General features: G+C 55.1%; 1 protein-coding gene across 4 annotated transcripts; it reads left to right on the top strand.

Moving 5' to 3' along the window:
• Nucleotides 1-2074: 2074 nt before the first annotated feature.
• On the top strand, nucleotides 2075-18273 carry LOC112972376 (serine/threonine-protein kinase 35-like). Of its 4 annotated transcripts, XR_003255682.1 has the most exons (5): nucleotides 2076-2456; nucleotides 6032-6779; nucleotides 10589-10755; nucleotides 11676-12002; nucleotides 14595-18273. XR_003255682.1 is itself a non-coding variant. In XM_026078854.1 (3 exons), the coding sequence occupies exons 1-2, from the start codon at nucleotides 2345-2347 to the stop codon at nucleotides 6742-6744; spliced, it is 825 nt and encodes a 274-aa protein (XP_025934639.1). In that variant the 5' UTR covers nucleotides 2080-2344; the 3' UTR covers nucleotides 6745-6779; nucleotides 14595-18273. The 4 variants fall into 4 exon arrangements, 1 of the variants encoding a protein (XP_025934639.1); XR_003255697.1 differs by lacking the exon at nucleotides 10589-10755 and having other exon boundaries at nucleotides 2075-2456; XR_003255685.1 differs by lacking the exon at nucleotides 11676-12002.
• The last annotated feature ends 1107 nt before the right edge of the window (nucleotides 18274-19380 follow it).

Genomic DNA, 19380 nt, shown 5'->3' with positions numbered 1-19380 from the left:
TCTCCCTCGCATCCCTTGAGGACCATCCCCTGCCCCGGGTAACCTCTAGGATACCCGTGCAGGACGCCCTGGTGTTGTCCCCTCCTTCTCCCAGGGCACCCCCATCACCACGTAATTCGTGGGACCCACTTCCTGGCGTTGCCCACCCCCAGGCACTGCCGTCCCGGCCTCCCCCCTCCTCCCAGCATCGCCCCTCGCTTGACCTTCTCCTCCTTGGTGTCGTCCGCTCTCGGGGGACCCCCTGCTGCACCCCTGCTCCCCCCGTCATCACCCCCACCATTCCTTAGCGCCCCTCCTCCAGTAACCTCCCCGGCGTCCCTCTGCTGCGCCCCTGGTGCCCCCAGTGTCACCTCCACCATCGCCCCTGCCCACCCGGGGGTCCCTCTGCACCCCAGCGTGACCTGCCCCAGGCTTCCCCAGCGCTGCTCCCGCTGCCCACCTGCGTCCTGTCCCTCCGCTCCGCTCTTCCCCTGCCCCCAGCACCCGCTTCACTGTCACCTGCTCTGGGCACCTCCGTGGGACCCCAGTGTTGCCCTCCCTGTGCCTCCCCCCCTTCAGGACCCCCCCAGCCCTGGCATCTCTCCCCATGCACACCCTGCTCAGCATCACCTTCCCCCGCGTCCTGTCCCCATGCTGTGCCCTTGGGCTTTGCCTGYGTCCCTGCTCCCAGGGATACTCCTCCCTGCGCCCCCCACCCCRGGTCCTGCCTCGGTGCCCCTTTGCTGTACCTCTCTCCAGCACCTCCGCAACCCTGTGCCCTGCTTTTAGGGTCCCTGCCCCTCTGCAGTATCTCAGCCCTGTGCCCTGTTCCCAGGTGACCCCATTACTGTCCYCAGGTGATGCTCTGGGGACCATCCCTGCTCTGTGCGCTGCCCTCGGGCTCTTCCCCTGCCCTCCTATCAAGGGCTCCTGGTCCAGTACCTTCTCCTCTTCCTCCTCCTCCCCCCTCACACCTCCCTTCCTGGGGCTCTGTCCTCAGGGATCCCCTTTTGTTACCCTGATCTCTGCTGTACAGCCTACGCACRCCCCTTGGGGACCTTTCCTGGTCTCTCTCTGTCCCTACACGCAATCCCCTCTCCTCTGAGAGCCCTGAGGCTGCAGGTCCMCCTCCAGCCGGTTATGGTGTCCTGTGTGCTCTCCTGAGCTCTTACAGCTTGGGGGCTGTTCCTTGCGCTCGCCTGTCCCCACTTCCCCCAGTACAATACCAGCTGGCTCTATGGGGACGGTCCTGGAAGTACCAGTGCCTGCACCTGGGGCAGTGAGGTTCCCTGTAACCCTCATCTCCCCTTGGGGTCCCTCAGCAGCATCCTAGGGCTCTCTGGGGTCACCTTCTCCTGCCGCAGTCAATGACATCTCTAAAGCAGGCCATCCCCCTGCTCCCCTGGCTGCTCGTCAGACCCAGCTCTGCCAATGTGCAGTGGAGACCTGGAAAAATACCGGAGCTCTGTATCCTTGATGCCCCTGCACCCCCCCCAGCCTGCCTCAGCCAGGGCCAGCTCATGCTCTGTCCTAGAAACTTCTGCTGGAGGCTCCAGGGCTCCGTATGCTCCTTGGGGAGCTCGGTATCAGCTGTGCCCCCACCCAGCTGAGCCTGCGCCATGGACACCCCACACCCAGTGTAGGCAGCCTCCAAACCCTGTGCCATGCAAAGACTTCACAGAGAGCCGCAGAATCCATCCTCAGAGCTGGCCTTCAGCTCTCAAAACTTCCCCACCACCCGGCTTGCCCCCCACGCTCCTGGGGGATGTCTGGACCTGCCTGGCATTCCCCAGCGCAGCCCTCATCTCCCTTCGCACTCCACGCACAACCATCCAAGCGAGCGGTGACTTGAGCTGGTGGAGGTGTCCCCAAAAAGGGCAGTGTCTGATCTGCTGTACGCCTGGGAGAGTCCCTTATGTACCTTYGTAGGACTGACAGTGACTCCCCGGGGAACAGAGGTGACTCTTCCCTTTGCAGGGACGTGTGTCCAGCTACAGCTAGTAAAGCTCTTCCGAGCAGGTACAGCCGTTTCCTGCAACCCTCTGCCATGTCGTGCTCCCCGAGACAAGGCAGCAAAGCTCTCGGGTAGCTATAGGTGCCCCATCCCTTAGACAGGGGAAGGTCCCCTGTGCTCCTCACGCAGGGTCACTTCCCTGCCGTGGGGAGAGCTTCGCCTCCCCTGTCCCGCTGCAGCCCTCTGAAGAGGGAAGCGGAGCCAGGCTCTCCGGAGGCCAGACAGCCCCAGGAGCCACGGCCTCTGCTCGAGGAGACGTTGCTGAAAGGTGTTTCCAGCCTGACCCCTCCAGGGCCCCTACAGGGGCTGTGCTGAGAGGGGCCCTGCAGCATCCCTGGGGGAGGCCCGGAGATGGAGATGGCCCTTGCTGCCCTTGGCAGGCTCTTGTTGGAGGCCCTGCTTGTCCCCCGCTCACCTGGATCTCTGCTCCCAGGAGAGCTTCCCTACTGTGCCCTGGGGTATGGTAAGGACCAACTTTGAGAGAGGCTTCTTCTCGCCACTGCACCTGCAATGGCTGAGGCTATGCCTGGTAGTTGAGGTCTTCAGTGCAGGACACCGTTTTGCTCCCCAAACAGGAGCATGTTCTCTGCTCCATCAGTTTTCCTCCTGACTACCATCCAGCCTGTGTTATCTGCCGGCCACAGGCTCTGGCAGAGGCTGTGCTTACTGCCTTTCCCAGCTTTGGGTCTGATGCAGTATTGATAAATATTTTTTTAAAACTAATGCTGCAGCTAGGGGAACCTCCAGAGCTGGCTTGCTCTCCTTCCCTGCCCACAGCGCTCGGCGCTCTGCTCGCGGCGGCTGCTGCGCTCTGCGTCGCTGCCGCCGAGGTACCCGGCACGCAGCCCTGCTCCCGTGCCTTTCTGCACGACCGCAGCTGGGCTATTTACAGGCGTGCACAGATGCCGTGCCAACATGCCAAGGTTCAGGACATGGGGGGGATTAATCAGAGACGCGTCCTCAATCAGGAGCCCAACTGTTGGGATATAAGGCTATGCGGGGGTTCAGCTACGTAGCAGAGCCTGCGTGTTCATAGTTTTAAATTTATTATTGCACATCTCATTAAGGGCAGAGTGCAAGGAGGAAGCTGAAAGCCCAGCGCTGAGCCTGGAGTGAGGGGCAGTCGGGAGAGGCACGTAGTTGAGCAACGTGCTCGGTCCCCCTGGTACCGGCACACATTCAGGGCTCACGCTGAGCCACGTGCCTCGTGCTGTTCCTAGCCCGTAGTATTGCTGTGCAGAGCTGGCTTATTAGAGATAAAATGAACGTGGATAGGGCGTTGCTCCCCAGCGCGTCACCCAGCAAGTCACCGGCTTGCAGCCGGCGCTCAGCTGCGCTCCCAGGCTGCCCGAGCGTCGCCTGCCCCCGGACCAGGTGCCCAGCCTTGGTGACGCCGGGTCCCTTCTCGCCCCAGCACAGCCGCTTTGCACAGAGGGAGGTAAAGGTTACATGCAGCAGTGGGGAGTGGGATGTTGGTTCTGTTGTCATTAAATTTTTCCCAGTGATTGCAAGCAAATTAGCAAGTTGCTAATGAGATCCCAGGATAGGTTGTAGGAGGGCTGCGGCAGGGATGGAGAGGTTAACACAGGTGTCCTGCGCTCGGGCAGGAGAGGCGAAGGGTTGCCTGCTCTGGGGAGGAGGACTGTGTAAGGGCAGGTCTGGCCTGTTGTCTGCATCTCTTCAGTTCTTGGCTGCTTGACATCAGTTTGCTAAAATCCCATCTTTCACAAGCTGCTTGCCAGCTCTTTATGTTTAAAACTGTTTGTTTTGAAGGCAGGAAGATGATTTAACAACTAAAACACTTTCAGATTATAGAAAGAAAATGAGGAAATATTGCTCTTGGCTTAAACCTCTCCTAGCAGCACCGCACCCAACGTGAAGTGCACGGTACTTGCAGCTACTGGGGGTCAGCGGCGTCCTCCCTGCGCTTGCAGAGGTTCAGTGGCTAAGTTTTAAATTGGCACCTACGTTGTGCTAAAAACAAACCTCAGCTTCTCAGAGCCAGCGGGCTCCCGCTGCTGGGGAGCCAGCGTTTGAGCCGCTTCCCTCCAGGCAGGGTCCGTCGGCAGCACTGCCGTGGAAATGCTCTCCCCTTGCCCGGCAGCTCGCCGCGCTGGGGTCAGGACAACACTGAAGCCTCTGTGCCCTGCTGAGGTGTTGCTGGGTCTCGGCAAATCCGAGCCGGTGGCAGCGTGAGCTGGACCCGGCTGGGGCTCTTCTGGCTCTGCAGGAGTCTGTTGCCCAGACAAGTGGCCGCCTCGCTTCGGTTTTCCATTCTGTCATGGCTTTTCTCGCTTTCTCACCAAAGGGTGGCTCACACCGGAGAAGCTGCTTTTCCTGGCTGGTGTTCCGGTTTCTGGAGCCAGCCCTCAGCCACGCGGGCTCAGGTGCTGGGTCCCCTCTCCCCACCCTTCTGGGGTCTCATCTGGCCCCTTAAAACACCCCCGTGCCCTGTGTCTCCAGTCTGTTTGTGGTTCCTCCCATCCCCCAGACCTAACCTTCATCTTTTGCTGAGGGCAGGGAGGTGCAGCCAAATCTTTCTGTTGTACAGGCTTTAATTTCCATAGCAGTAGCCATGGTTACAGACTGTTTATGCAAATAACCGATATTCCCACCCACACCGATTGCTGACCATTATAGGCACTGATGCTGAGGAGCCCAGGGCTTGGTGTCCCTGGTAGTTATTTAACTGATCTCAGAAGGCTCAGATTTGTCTGCGTGATTTGCAGACTATGGCCGAGGCGAGTGGCGTCCTCCAGCTTTTCCCTTTTGGTGTTTGAGCAAAAACTAATTCCTAGAGCAAGAGAGTTCCCTGGATGCGCTTGTCGAGTCTGCCTGTCACCTGGATGCTCCGAATGGGTGACCTGGGGTGTCACGGGGGAAGGAGGCAGGGTTTGCATCCCAGAGTCCCAGGGCTGCTCCTACCTTCCCTTTGCTGGGCAGGGCCGGCCGGCCGCAGACACGGCTGCCCTGGCTGATATGTTGCTGTTAGGCTTCTTTGTGTGTCTGGTTTACGTGAGGGGGGCAGGAGGTTTGTGGAGTTGGATGTGAGGCGAAATCCATATACAGTAAATCGGACCCGAGATGCTCCGAGCTGAGGGACAGAGTAGCTGGAGAGCTAAATGAGATAGCTGGTAAAGGAAGAAGCTGTTTGGGGCGTAATATTCTGCTCATACTAGGCAGCAACACTAACGAGCGAGACTGCAGTTACATTCATAAGCATGGCTGAAATCGCACTTACGCACTGTTTGCTACTTGGGCCTCCAGTTTTCTCTGTTTAAAGACTTGTTGATGCTTAGCTAAGGCTGTATAAAGTGGCAGAGCTGCCCTGGCACAAATGCAACACTTAGACTGCACCAATCTGTTTCAGCTTGAGAACAGCCCGTGTGCTGTAAGGCTCTGACACTGGTGTAAGTGCTTTCAGTAAAGCTTTATTGGCACAATGTTAGCGGTGTGATTTACTTTCCCCTCCCTGGCAGTTATACTAGCAAAGCTTAAGGTATAAACCAGCCTTTGGCGACTGCGGCTTCTGCAGCACAGCTCAGTCGGGTGGGAGAGGGGGGATCTGTGCTAACTGTGCTCTTCATCTTAGGCTGCCTTGGCTTTCAGAGCCCAGTGAGAATCACCTGATGGTAGCTCAGGAAAATACCCTCAAGTTCCCTTCAAGCACCTGAGATCATCTGTGCTTGCTCAGTGCCACTCACACCTGCATTTGGGTGTGAACAGTTCCCTGAGCTTGTTCCCAGGCAATAAACTCTCATAAACATGGCACTGATGCATCTGATTTGACAGAATACAAAAGCATTTGAAGCCACAGCAATGAAAGCATCAGCCAGGCAGTGCGTATCATCTGCAGAGCACATGAATCATGTTTAATAGCAGTGATTATTGATACCCTGTGGTGCGTTAGGCCCTAGTTAAATTCCTAAGGCACTTAATAKCCATAAAGCAGGCCTGTTCCTTGTCATTGCTGAGTTATAGTGTGGACGCTTTTTACCGTGTTTGAAAAACCCACTCTTGCTTTTGTCCCTTGATAAGGTGAGAGGATCCTGGGCTACGCGGAGGAGCCTTGCTATCTCTGGTTTGTCATGGAGTTCTGCGAAGGGGGAGATCTCAACCAGTACGTGCTCTCGCGAAGACCAGACCCGGCGACGAACAAGAGCTTCATGCTACAGCTGACCAGCGCCATTGCCTTCCTGCACAAGAACCATATCGTTCATCGGGACTTGAAACCAGACAACATCTTGATAACTGAGAAATCTGGCACCCCAGTTCTCAAGGTGGCTGACTTTGGACTCAGCAAGGTCTGCGCTGGCCTGACTGCTCGGGGCAAGGAGGGTGGGAACARTAACAAAAATGTGAATGTGAACAAGTACTGGCTGTCTTCGGCTTGTGGCTCTGATTTCTACATGGCCCCTGAGGTCTGGGAGGGACACTACACGGCCAAGGCTGACATCTTTGCCCTTGGCATCATCATCTGGGCCATGATTGAGAGGATAACTTTCATCGACGCAGAGACCAAGAAGGAGCTGCTGGGGACCTACATCAAGCAGGGGACAGAGATTGTGCCCGTTGGGGAAGCGCTGCTAGAAAACCCAAAGATGGAGCTGCACATCCCTCAGAAACGCAGGACTTCCATGTCTGAGGGGATCAAGCAACTCTTGAAAGACATGTTGGCTGCTAACCCACAGGATCGACCTGATGCCTTTGAGCTTGAAACCAGAATGGACCAGGTTACATGTGCTGCTTAAATTCAGGGCAGGGCACTGCTGTGCTTTGCAGCTGGGTAAGTGATCTGCAGTTTTTGTATAATACTGTCTCCTTTACCAGCCCRCTTATGCATTCTGTAACGATACAATGGAGTCTTTTATGTTCCCAGAGCGATTTCTATAGTGACTCATCAGCACTGTTTCTGAGATTTTATCCACCTATTCTACTGCAAAAATAAAATAGAGACGGAAAACAGAATTAGCAGCTGCACTTCCCACTGCTGCCCGAAGCCTGAGTGCAGGCGAGAGGGCTGAAGAGCAGCCCTGCTCCGCAGCAGTCCTGSCCGCTAGCTATCAAAGAGGCTGGTGTACAGCGGAGAAACCCAGGAGCACCCTCTGACATCGGCCCTGGGTATCTGTCGCTCCCAGAGGCAGGGAGGGAGCTGCCAGTTCCATCTCCTCTGCTTCCTCGCCTAATTTCGGCAGTCAGCGCTGAGAGCGCCTTGTTGTCTTGCACAGTCCTTCCTCCCCGCGTGTGCTCGGATGCTACGGCTCGGGGCTAGGCTGGCTGGGGCTGCGCTGAGCGGTGGCAGGTGGGCTCTGAGCACAGATGAGGCTGTTTCCCTTGCCCTCACCTAGAAGGCACCTGCTGCGTCTCGCTTTGTTTCCATGCTAAATGTGGGACTTCCTTCTGGTGTGAGCTGCAGTTGCATAAGCCCTGGTAGGATGCTTTGGTCTTCAGCATCTGAGCTCAGAGACACGAGTCTGCTCAGGAAGGAAGCTTACAAAACAGTTGCGCTTGGATTGCTCTCGGCTCAGTTCAGGCAGAGTTTGCCCCCCAGRCTCGGTTCCTAAATAGTCCAAAGCTCAGACTTTCTCTGCTGAATCCCAGTCCTGCGGCCTCGGGGCTCACGTATGGTCTGGAAGGACTGCCCAAAGGAGGTGGGGGTAGCTGGCAGTGCGAGTAACCAGTGACACCATGGGAATGAGAGGTGTTGCCTTCATGGCAAAGCTGTCTATAAACAAGAGCTGTTACTAGGGATTCTCCCGGCCAAACACTTCAATGAAACTGAATAATTACAGATTACAAGAGGCCAGGCTGTGTTCGGAGAGCCCTGCTCTTTCACAAGCTGCGGCGGAGCTGCCTTTCATGTTGCTGATCATAGAAGATCTTTGAAACAGTCTGCCCATATCAGATGTTAAATTTGCAGCTCAGACTTCCCAGTCCTTTCCTGATACAGAAACCAAAGAGATCCTACTGGATCAAAGTAAATCACAGACGCAAGAAAGGGGAGAGAGCTGACAGGGCTGCTGGAGCCAGCAAACGGCCAGCCTGGGGCTTCGCAATCGATCGCCATGTGCCCAGTCCGCTCCCGAYGGGGAGCCTTCTGCAGCAACGTGCGGGGTGTGATGGGGAGCGTAAAGGCCGTTTGGCAGGTTGTACTTAAAGCTCCTCACTGCTCAATTAGGGCAAGCATTCCTGGGCTTACGTAAAACAGATATGCTGTCCATGCCCTGTCCGGATGTACCTCTCTGGAATGTGCACGGATGAGCTTTGTGCTGTTCCCAGCACCTTTGGCAGCTGCCTGTCCTGCCTGAGCCGTGCTCCAAAAGCCAAAGCTTTTAGGACTTAACCTCAAGAGACTATAATTCCTGGGGGGTGTTGCCTAGCTCTCTGCATGTGGGCATTCGCAGCAAGATGTGAATAGCAAGTATCTGGAATGTCCCCAGAAGTRAAGCCCAGAGAAACAGGAATATAGTCATGGAAAGGCCCATTGGGTGGGTCTAGTCCTGCCACTGCTGGTTTGTTCAAAAGGGTCCACAAACCATCTCCTTTGCACCGCAAGGCACAAAATATTTTAAGGCCCTTAAGACCTTCAGTGTGAGTAATTGATGTGACTGCTTCTGCCTGGGGCTGGGGCTTGGTGCTTGGTGCTGGTCTCGGTGCGGGTGGGGGCTGGGGCTCGGGGAGGTGGAGTGAATCTGCAGAGCTCTTCGCACGGGTGTGATAAAGCCCTAGGGGAAAAACAGGACACCCTGCCTTGCGCCCCAGGGCAAAGCGGCGGGGAAGGAGGCTCTTCCCTTGCGGGGCCAGGAGCTGGGTTTTTAACGCGGCTTAGCGCTGTGCGGCTGAGGGTCAGGGTCTGCCTCCGCTCTTGCCGATCGTCTGCGATCGCTCGTGCTGCGCTAACACGATGCTGCCGAGTTACGCAACAAGCCAGTGCCCTCCGGCGAAAATTCATCCTGCCCATAACTGCGGAATAGTACATGCAGGGATAACAAACAGCGAGGGGACAGTCCTAGCCGGGGGCTGTTTGCTTCAAACCCGGCTGCCTTTTGAACCCCCCCCCCCCCCCCGCTCCATCCTTGGATGGAGCCAGCCGCGAGTCTGCACCAATCGCTTCCGCTAGCGACGCAGCTGCAGGGGCGATGGCTGCGCTTATATAACGCAACCCAGCCGGCGCGCTGGGGCCGGGCTCTGCGCGGCCCGGATAGGAGCCGAGCACCGGCCATATGTTCGTCGCAAACGCCGCGCGTTGTGCTGCGTCGTGGGGAAGCGTCGCTGCGTTTTGCTTGCAGGGCAGCGGGATGCGTTTGCTGCGCTTTCCTATAGGGGCTTTTATAAATCGCGTGCTTGTGCGTTTGAATCGGCCTGCCTCTTGCTGCTGCTGGGCTGGTATTAAATGTGGATCTTAAACTGGAGACATGCTTGAGAAGCTTAAAATGGGATTGAGGGCAGCTCCTGAACTCTATTCTTGGGTAATTTAGGTTGACCATGAAACTCAAGTAACCTCTCCAACATAGTTGCAGCACGTGTGCATAGCTTATACGGATGTCAGGCAGCGCGGTGAGTTCCCCTTTCCCCAGGACAATTTCAGACCCTAGGCAGACTTAGTTCATGGCAAACTGTAAAACTGCAACCCTCCCTGATCCTGGCAGTCAGATTTTCACTTATTCCTTGGTATGTCATTGACCTGTTCTGATTTTGCTTCATGTCCCAGCAGTCCTGCTGCAAGCACCTGCCAGTCGGCAGACTTCATACTCTGCTACCCCCCCCCCCCCAAAATGCAGACATTAAATATCAGTTCTCAGCCAGGAGAGTGTTTTTGGCTTGGCTTCTGCTGAACTTCATGATGATTGGGGTGGAGACAAGCCTGATTATTGCCACACTCTTGTCATCCCAGGGCTTTGGGTTCTGCGCAGGCGGGCAGCAAGCTGTGCATTCCCTGGGGGAAACGAGGGTCTCCTCTTTCTTATTTGAACAGTGGGCTCCCACATCTTCTGGAGCACAGGGTTATCCAAGGCCTGATTACCACAAACATGCCTTTTAGGCATAGGGGACAAAAGCCATTCTAGTACAATTAGCAAGTGGTTGGACTGTGGCGGGTACCTGCTGTTAATCTCTTGATTGCTGTGTGATAGCCCAGTACTGTGACTGCAGTTTACGCTAAGGGCTATTTCACCCCTACCTATTGATGCAGGAAAACTTCCCAGAAGTCCAAAAGTAGCTGTGAAAAAAGGTAGGTGCTTCGCTGGCTCTAGTGCTGTCTTGTGCCAGTAGCATTGCTGTGTCCTCRGGCCATGGTAGCAAATCTCCAGCCTGTGCCTCGCTCGCAGAGGAACTGAGGGCTGCCTTTCCTATCAGTGTCTTCCTGATATCCACATCAGTGGAGGATTTTGCACCCAGTCACAGTCCCCTCCGTCCTGGGGTTGGTTTCACAGTGCTGGGGCTGCTCATATCTCCCCCCCTCTCCTCACTACGTGAACATCTGGCTTCCTTCTCTTTCTAGTAGTGGTACTTTGAGTTCCCCAAGGGAGGCATGTTCCCTCCCTGTGCATGCAGCATCGTCAGTGGGAGAGTCTCTAACGTTGTGGATTTGTACAGGATGGATTGTCCACTTCTTAAGCAAGTCATCGCTAAGGAGCGAGGTATAGTGAGAGCAAACGGCTGGCTCCAGGGATCTTCGCCACAAAGACAAGCAGATCGCAAAAGGAGCAAGTGGCAGCACCTTCCACCATCTCGTTGCAGGCTTTACTCACAGCCAGCATAAGGTGAAGTCACAGGAAAGTTAGCGATTTCATTGCCATCGTTCCTATCGGATTCTTTGTTAGCAGACAGTACAGATGCCACTGCCTTGTTCTGAAGTGTGAGCAAGGTCTGAATGATTTAATATTTATGAAAATTTGTAGTTGTAATTCCTATAGGACATCAAACAGCAAGGGTTTTGCTCAGTGCAGGGGGCAGCGTGTTCTGGTAGATCATATTCCATGATGTTTTTTTCACTGTCGATAAAACAGCTGGTCTGGTTTAGGAGTGGACACTCGAACGGCAGGAATCGGTGCAGTCAGTGTCGGTTCAGATGTGCATTATCTCAGGTACCGCCTTCAGTAGGGAAATGGCTGACAGCCTGAGCTGCCTCTTGTTTGCTCCAGTACTCCCCTTCCTCCTGCCATGGGTTTTGATCATTTTATTTGCTGCTGAAAGTAACTGTTTACATTTGCTTTGTTCTCCTGTTTGTGTTTTCAAAAAGCAACCGAGCTGATGCTGGAAAAGCTCATCTGCTCACCCTGCGTGATGGCATTTCTCCCCGATTAGCACATCTGCAGGAATGCTCCAGTGCTCTGCCTAATTTATTACCTGCTGAGCACAGATAATAAATTGCTGCTGTACAGCTTTTTTGATCTGGAGGGCAGGAATCAGATGCATATAAGAAATGTCTCTGCAAGCTGTCAGGGAGCAAGGCTCTAGATCTGGTGTGGTAGCACCGCTCTCAATTCCTTTGTAGTAAAGGTGCCCTGACGCTGCTAGACAGGAACATGTGAGCAAGCTGAGGAAAAGCGTAGTAGTTTCACTTCTGAATCAATGTTGATTTTTGACTTCAGACTGTTTTCAGTGTGGTTTGTGAATCTTGGCATGGACAAAACAAGCCCTGGAATAGTATAAAAGCAAGATCACTTCCTCTTCTTGGCAGCAACAGCGGGAGCAGGCAGCAGCATCCCCAGGGCCTCTGCGCTGAGCGGTGACATGTTCCTGGGCATTGTAGATCCTACCTGGCGAGCAGTGGAGCCCTCCGGATGACCTGGATCCCATCACCTCTGGCCAGATGTGCTGTTCTTGTCTGCTTGCTCTTGAGTCACCCCCACTCTTCGTACCCTGGGGGGAGGCACTGCAGTTGGATTTTAGGGAGCTCCCAAAGGACTGTTTCACATGTATGCGTACATAAAGAGCGTGACGAAGAACCTGGGAAATAAAGGAGCCTCAACCCTGTCCCTCCACCCTGCATTCCTGCGCAAGGCAGGTGATGTGATTAACGGGAGAAGGTGCTGGATTTTCGGCCTCCCCTATGTCAGGGCCATCTGCTACTACAAGTACTGCGTTGCCACCTCCGGCTAGCTCCCCTCTGACCTGGGCATTGGTGTCATCTGTATTAGGTGCTGGATGAGGACTTCATAGGCTGTTGGTTCATATCCTGCTCATGCCAAATGAACATTCGAGCTGATTAAAACTATAAGTGGCATCAGTGGAGGGATTAAAAGCTCTTGAACAAGTCCCTGAAACAACATGCGTCAGTGTAGTGAGCTCTCCTGTCTCAGAAGTGAGAGCTTGAAATTGCTCAAACAAGGCATCTTTCCTGAAGATGCTCCTACTCCAGGGAGACATGAACAGAAACACTGTCCTACTTGCTAATGAAGCTGCAGCACAGGAGAAATCTTCCAGAAAATTCGTTGTGCCAGTCCCCCCGACCTGATGTCCCGGTGCCTCTCGTGAGCCTCCCTTGTTAAGCAGGAAGGTGCTTTTCTGATCTGCAGCCTACAAAGGCAGCGTTCCCCACTCCAACTCCCCTATGAAGCAGTGCGCATGTGGTCCTGGTTTCTGCTCTGAGCAGCAGAGGCAGCCGCTTTCTTTAAGAAATGTATTCTTTCGGCATGTATTTCTTTAATGAGATTTCCTAGGGCTAAGGGATTTGAATAATTTGCTGGGCAGGAGCAGTTTTTCTTCAGGTCTTTCCTGCTGTTCAGACACTATCGCTTGGTTTATCTGAAGAGCCACTTGCTCGATCCGGGTGGGAGAGGGCCTGGCAGAGCCCCCAGAGCTGATCTGCCCCTGMTGAAGGAGAAGCTATCCCTCCCTGCCCACCTCCATTTTTCCATGCAGCTCAGAGYTGAAGTTCGGGGAAAAATTAAATTGCTATTAACTGCTGTAAAATTACCACCAGTCCATAATATGAGGAGTTTTGAAGCAAAGCAAGGTCCTACCCTTGGGTTGAAGGTCTGCATGTTGCTCAGTGACTTCCAGGCCTGTGCCCAGCCAGGTCCAGCACTGTAGGAAGTCTTTGAGGTGCCACCAGGCAGAGCAAATGTCGGTGAGAAGGGGACCCCCGTGGGGAAGAGCCAGGCCCTCCATCGACAGACACATCTGGCCCTGACTGCAGCTCTGCTAATCCTTCCTGTGAAGGCTTTGACATCCTGAATGATGCATTTCCTATACAGAAATAACTTAGCTATCAGCGGTTGGAGGGGTGCACAGTTTATGCTTTGGTAGACCAGGCATAGTTAACACCACGAGTGTCCCCCTCATGCTGCGTTTGAGGTTTGTCTATACACAGTTAAATGCATATAACGATTCCCAAGAGAAGAGATGTTACATGCGCATGTGGTGTTCCTCTACTGGTTTGTTTGGAACCAGACTTAGTGTTTGATGTGGTATCGACAGGGAATTTGTCCGGTTACAAACAAACAAGGACAGAAACACTGGTGACTCATGTGCAGCGCAGTTAGGTGGAGTTAAGTATTTCTGTGATCCTGAGCTAAAAGGACAAGAAGGTGCAGGACCAAGGCTGTGGATGAGCCCTGTAGGGCAGCAGAAGCGCTAAGGCAGCAGTATGTTAGGGCTCAGGCCGGAGCAGGGACAGCAGGGCAGCTTTCTGCCCTGAAAACCCTGGTGCTAGGCATCCTTGTGGGCTGTTGAGTGCAGCGTGGCAGCGCTGAGAAGCAGCCCTGCTCTGCTTTAAGTTGTACCAAAATAGATTTTACCTGCCTCTTGCACAGCCACTCGAGGAGCCCAAGCTGCTGCTGACGCACAGGGCAACGGACTCGGTGTCCCTGTTTGTGCAGACAGTCGGAAGTGTTACCGGCGAGTGCTCTCCGGAGCACATCATGTGGACCCTCACGGATGAGTTCTGTCGCAATAAATGTTCATCCTAGCTTCAGCTGTGCTAACTCCGCAACCCCTGTAGGATGGAGCTGTGTTATGGAAATGTAGCGCCGTGTTTAGCTGTGAGACAGCTGATCCCGGCTCACGCGCCGAGGTGGCTGGATGTGTATTTACCCTGGCTACATGCTCTTAGCACAAAACTATCTGAATCACTTTCTCAAAAGCAATGACTCTAAAGGGAGCCCGCACCCACCACAGACAGGCCTGGCCCAGTAGCAAGAGCGCTGCCAAGCAGGGAGGTGTGATAAAGCTCACCTCAGGCTTACTGGGACTAGCAGGAAAGCCTTGGGCAAGGACACCACCTCTGCAGCAGTGTCCTACAGTGCTTCCATCCAGGCGGATGAACRACTCCAGTGATGCTCCCTTTCACCTTCTACTCAGTGCAGTTGTTCACAGGCGTTATTTAAAAGTCATTGACTTCAACCATGTAATAAGAAAGCGTGCATTCATCTTGAGTTCTCCCAGTCTCTCAAATACTGCTTTAATTAAGGGTTGGAAATGAAAAATGGAGACACAGCAAATACAGTTTGCATGCGATTCAAATCTACCTGCCTGCAGTCTGGGGTGGGGCAGGGAGGTTTGGTGGGACACTGCATTCTCCTTAGTCATGGCTTAGTGACTGGAACAAAATTACACGTATGCCTGATACCTGTTTCTTTTTTGGTTCTTTTTGCAGGTTTATTTACCAGGGACCCATAATCTCCATTACTTAYGTGCAACTAGGGAAGATGAAGATAAGGGAAGAAGACGATATAGAAGATCCCTGGCCTGCAGGATCTTTGGCAATGTGAAATCTTTGGGTGTTGTTTTGTTTTGTTGGGAAGAGGTGTTTTGGGGTTGTGGGAGGGGGGCTGCATGGGCCTACAGAAGAGCACAAGCCAAGCAGCTATCATGCTCATGAAAATATCCTTGATTAAGATCCGGATAGCAGAGCTGCCACTGCCCAGCCATCCCTGTGTCCCCCTGTGCTGCAGTTTGACTCAGTAAACATTTCTAGAGAAGATCTGAGTCCATAAAGGGGTGGGAAGCAGGACCCCGGCAGCGTGATACACTGCCAGGCCCCATGTCTGAGTCCAGCTGGGCACAACTTTGGGGTTAAAGCTTTTGCTTTCCCCAGGGGAAAGGGGGATGAGGTGATTGCTGGGTTTGCACTGGGAGTGCAAGGCTTTAGTAAAAGTGTGTCTTGGAGACTGCACGTTGCAAGCAGTTAATGAATTCATAGCCAGGTAACTTCTGACTAGGCAAGTGCTGCTCAGGTTATAAGCAGTTGATGTTAGGATAGAGTAGTACAAACAAGCTGGAAAGCCATTCTGCAAGGCAGGTCTGCCTCTGGGATGGACAGACTTTATTCTTCCTGGTTTTCATTAGTGAAACTTGTTATGGACAGTCTTGCAATACAGAGGGCCGTGGGGAGCCAGTAGGTACGTTTTCAGACAGATGTTGTCTACATACAAGAAAAGCAGAACGCTATCCACTAATCTGAACTCACTTATGCCAAACTGCAGCTGTTAGGAACAGCACTAGGGAGAGGAGGATGTTTGGCCTAAACRGCTCACAGGCTGGATTCTAGCCTCCTGCAAAACACTTTTCCTTGCTAGACAGCACTCTCCAGGAAGCAAAAGGCAATGCTGCTTTAGGTTTGCTCCCTTGGTTACAGTTCAGCAGGACGCTCAGGTAAGGAGATTGGAACCTCAGGCTGAGCAGTTAATACGCCATTTCCTTGCCTATATTTAGAGCAACACTGATATTCTGGGGCTGACCCCATGTGATGTCTTTAGACTTAGCTCACTGTAAATGCAGTGTAAAGCACCACCTCTTCTCTATCCTGCAGATTCTGAACCAGCTGGAACATTTCCCACCAGGTTAAATCAGCTGGCACCAGTTTGGGGAATAGGCTGTTCTGATCAAGCATCACTCCCAAGCTCCCAGGTGTTCAGCGCTTAGTGGGAGCTGGCCAAGTTCACGGGCAGAAGAGGGTCCCCCTGACTCCCCTGTTCCTGGCAGTGGGAACTGCCTGTGGCCTGCGTTCAGGCTCTGGCTTTCCATTTATCATCACTGAAAGGTTCCTAAACTGACAGCGCCTCCTTCTATCTACTCTGGTAGACTTTACTGACCTCATGGGAATGAATTGAAATGCAGTTAATTTATGTGGGCTAAGGCAGAGCTAAAGCTGGGAAAGGGGGAGAGGAGGAGTTGTTTTTTCTCCTCTCTCTGTCTGTTCCAGGACGCAAGGCTAAGGCTGTCACTGCAGGAGGGCCCGGTCCTCCTTAGGAAGATGATGCCATGAGGCTCGAGGCCATGGGTCTTTTGTGATGGTTTGGCCAGCACAAATTGCACGCCTGTTCCCACTCAGCTCTTCTGCTTGTTCCTAGGGATGCCTCTGTGGGTTGTGGCCAGCCACAGCCAGACCGGGGCTGTATAAACTCCTTCCAGGACAGTTACTGGGGTTTAGGCAGTTCAGGGTTGGTTTGCAGGCTGTGCGCTCAGCCCTGGCCACAGAGCGCTCTCGGGGGCTTTGAAGTGCAGTTTGGCTGCTCTGATTTCTCTCCAACTAGCAGTAGATCCCTGTAGCAGCCTTGTGGAGGCTCCTCCGGGGAGTCGAGGGTGGATTTCTCACCCCGCTCYTGGGAGGGCTTGCAGAGCCCCCACGCTTGGCCCAGCATCCCGYGGGAGGGCTGCAGTGAAGCCAGGACTGAACCCTGTGTTTTACAAGTCCAGCATTAGTGCCCCARTCACTGAAGCATCATTCCTCCACCTAACAGAGCCTTTGCTACTGACTGTTAAAACCTTACCCTGGCTTGAACCAGTGGAGTAAGAGGGCTTTACCCTCCCGAAGCTGCTCATACAGGCTTTCTCTGCCGGAAGGACCCTTCCCCAGGCATTACGCCCTAGGAGAAGGGACCTTCCTAGCAGGAGAGCTGTTGTGTCCCGGGTGGAGGGGATGCCTTGCAGAACTGCCCGTGGAGCTCGCTTGCTCTGGCCTGTGACACCCAGAGCTAGCAGCCTGTCCTCGCATTTGTTCCTGGGCACTGAGTCTCTCTCCGTGCCTGTACGTGGAGAAACCAAGCCTGAAATGCAGGACGTGCAGGTGGCAGGCGAATGGGCTGCTCACCGGGACCCCGGCCTCGAGCCGGCTGCGAGCACCCTCTTCCTCCCTGGGGCTGGCAGCGAGCCGCGGGAGGCACCGCCTGTTCGGAGCTGGCAGGCCAAGCCTGTGGCCAGCCCGCGAGGGTCGCCCTCTTGGCCCATCACGGTTTCAAGCCATCTTCGAACCACACGGCTCCACCTCAGCTTTTGCATTGCAGTTGTGTTTTCAAAGCAGCTTGATGTTAGTGAGCTAGACCGTAGTGCCTTACTTAGGATTTAGCAAACACTTCCAAGGAAGAGTCCTAGGGCTGCTAGCCTTTGGCCAATGTGGATGTTCCCCTGTTTAGTTTGTCCTTTTAAAAGCATTTCTCCCTGATGACTTTGCTGCTGTTTGTGCTCGACTCCCCGGACTATTAAGGAAGCTGCCTAGTGTTTACAAGCTCCTAGCATCTCTCTTCCAGTTACTTTGACCCAGACCAGCGCTCCCTCTAGAACAAGGCAGCAATGGGGAACGGCTCAAACCTGCATGTGTTGAGATGCAAGAGGTGTTTAGGCATCTCTTCCGGGCTGGGTCTATCAAGCATCTCCTGCCCAGATCCTGCAGGTTGAACTTCTCCCCCCTGCAGTAGAAGTTTTTGGCATTTGGATGTGCAGCTGGGAAAATTCAAGCTAAAGGAAAGCAGCCACAAGCCTGCAGCCCGCTGCCCAGCCCTGTGCCAGGCAGCCTGCGGCACCGAAGCTGAACGTCCAGATGCCGGAGGGGCGCTGGTGAGAGCGGCGAGAGCCGAACGCCCTCGCTGGGAAACCCCGCCGCCCTCGAGGCTGGCGTGGAGCCCGAGCGTGTGCTGCAGCCGGCGCCCCGGCCTGCCACGCTCTAGGAGTGATTGTACGAAACTGTTTACTTCTGACTATGCTGTTTACAAGAGGGATGTGGGGTGGGAGGGGGGGGGACAAGCCAAGCCTCAGGAGGACTGGGAAACGTGTTATCTGCACCAGCCTGCAGCGAGTGCGACACCTCCGGCAGCTCGCGGGCGTCGCGGGGATCTCCCGGCCAGCTTTGGTCCGCACGGAGGAGAGAACGGAGATGGCTGTAGCCTAGAGGGGTTAGATAGCTCCCCTTTGTCCCCTTGCTGCTGTGTTTGAGGTCCAGCGGTGCTAGTGTCGGATAGGAGTTACCCCTGTGGTCTTCCTTTACTCCTCAGGACCCAGCTCCTTCACATATCAGAGGCTCTCGGAGCCTTTCTGGAGCAATAAGACTTAAAACGAGCGTTACCATCGTTGTGGAATTCCTCCTTTGTGTGCGTCGTATGTCTCCTCCGTATGCAGTACCGAGTCTGGGTTTAAGCCTGGTGAGCGCCGTGGGGCAACTGCTTCAGGGCCCAAACCGGGACGTGTTTCGCCTTTACTTTCYGCAGGTCGTGAGAGCAGGGAGACGYGCTGCCGAAGCCTGCTCGCACTACAGCTGCCGTGGGGCGAGCGGTGCGCCCGGTCCCCGCTGCCCTCCTCGCTGCCCAGCTGCTCCGGAGCCCTTTCCCGAGCCGCTGCTGCAGGGAGGCCGCGGGACGCCGGCAGCGGAGGGGAAGGGGGCTGTGCTGCAGAGCCTCCGGCCGCGCTCGCCGCRGGCTGCCTGCTGCACGCGGCGTCGCTTTGCCCAGGCTCCTCGCAACCCCCCAGCCTTTCGCTCGCACRATACAGGTTTAAGATTTGGCAGAGTAGCAGCGCCTGGAAGCCGGAGCCTGCGGTTCTGCCCTGCTCAGCAACACGGGCTTGTGTAGCTAAACAAAGCGAGCGATTTGGCGCCGAGGCGCAGCCGTTCGTTCCCTCTGCCCTGCAAACACCGCTCGTGCTCCAGCCTCCCCGGCGAGGCCGCCTGCTCCCTGCGCTGCACCGGTCCTCCCGGACCCGCCGCGGGAGCCGGCAGCCCTGCGGCCGGGGTCCTCGCCGGCAGGGGGGAGAGCCGGGTGGGCAGCTCCCCRACGCGCTGCCGGTGGCCGGGCGGCGTGTGAATGGCCCTGTCCAAGAGCGTTTCACACGTCGGAGCAGGGCGTCCGGGCCGTGGGGACGGCTGGAAGGGAAACGCAACGAGCTGGTCTCTTCCGATGGCAATGTGACAAATCCCATTCCGCTGCAGTCTGTCCGAGGGGGTGACGTTAGGGCAGAGGAGCTGTAACAGCTCGCCGCGGCCGTCAGGGAGTGCTTGGCCTCCCCGTCCCCGCGCCGCCTCCCCCCGCAGCAGCCCCCCGCGCCGCCCTGGCCCTTCAGCTCCCTGATGCACAAGGCTGCAGCAGCTCTGCCGGGGTGAGCGGGTCCCTGCAGGTGTTTCGGCTCGTGCCACCCTCCAGCCCACGTGTGGCTTCGCCTGTGCCCCCCCCCCA

This window comes from Apteryx rowi, unplaced genomic scaffold (genome assembly GCF_003343035.1).
Source record: "Apteryx rowi isolate R43461 unplaced genomic scaffold, aptRow1 scaffold_0, whole genome shotgun sequence".
NCBI classification, from domain to species: Eukaryota; Metazoa; Chordata; class Aves; order Apterygiformes; family Apterygidae; genus Apteryx; species Apteryx rowi.
The sequence above is the reverse complement of the archived record's forward strand: the minus strand, read 5'-3'. Positions and strand labels throughout refer to the sequence as shown.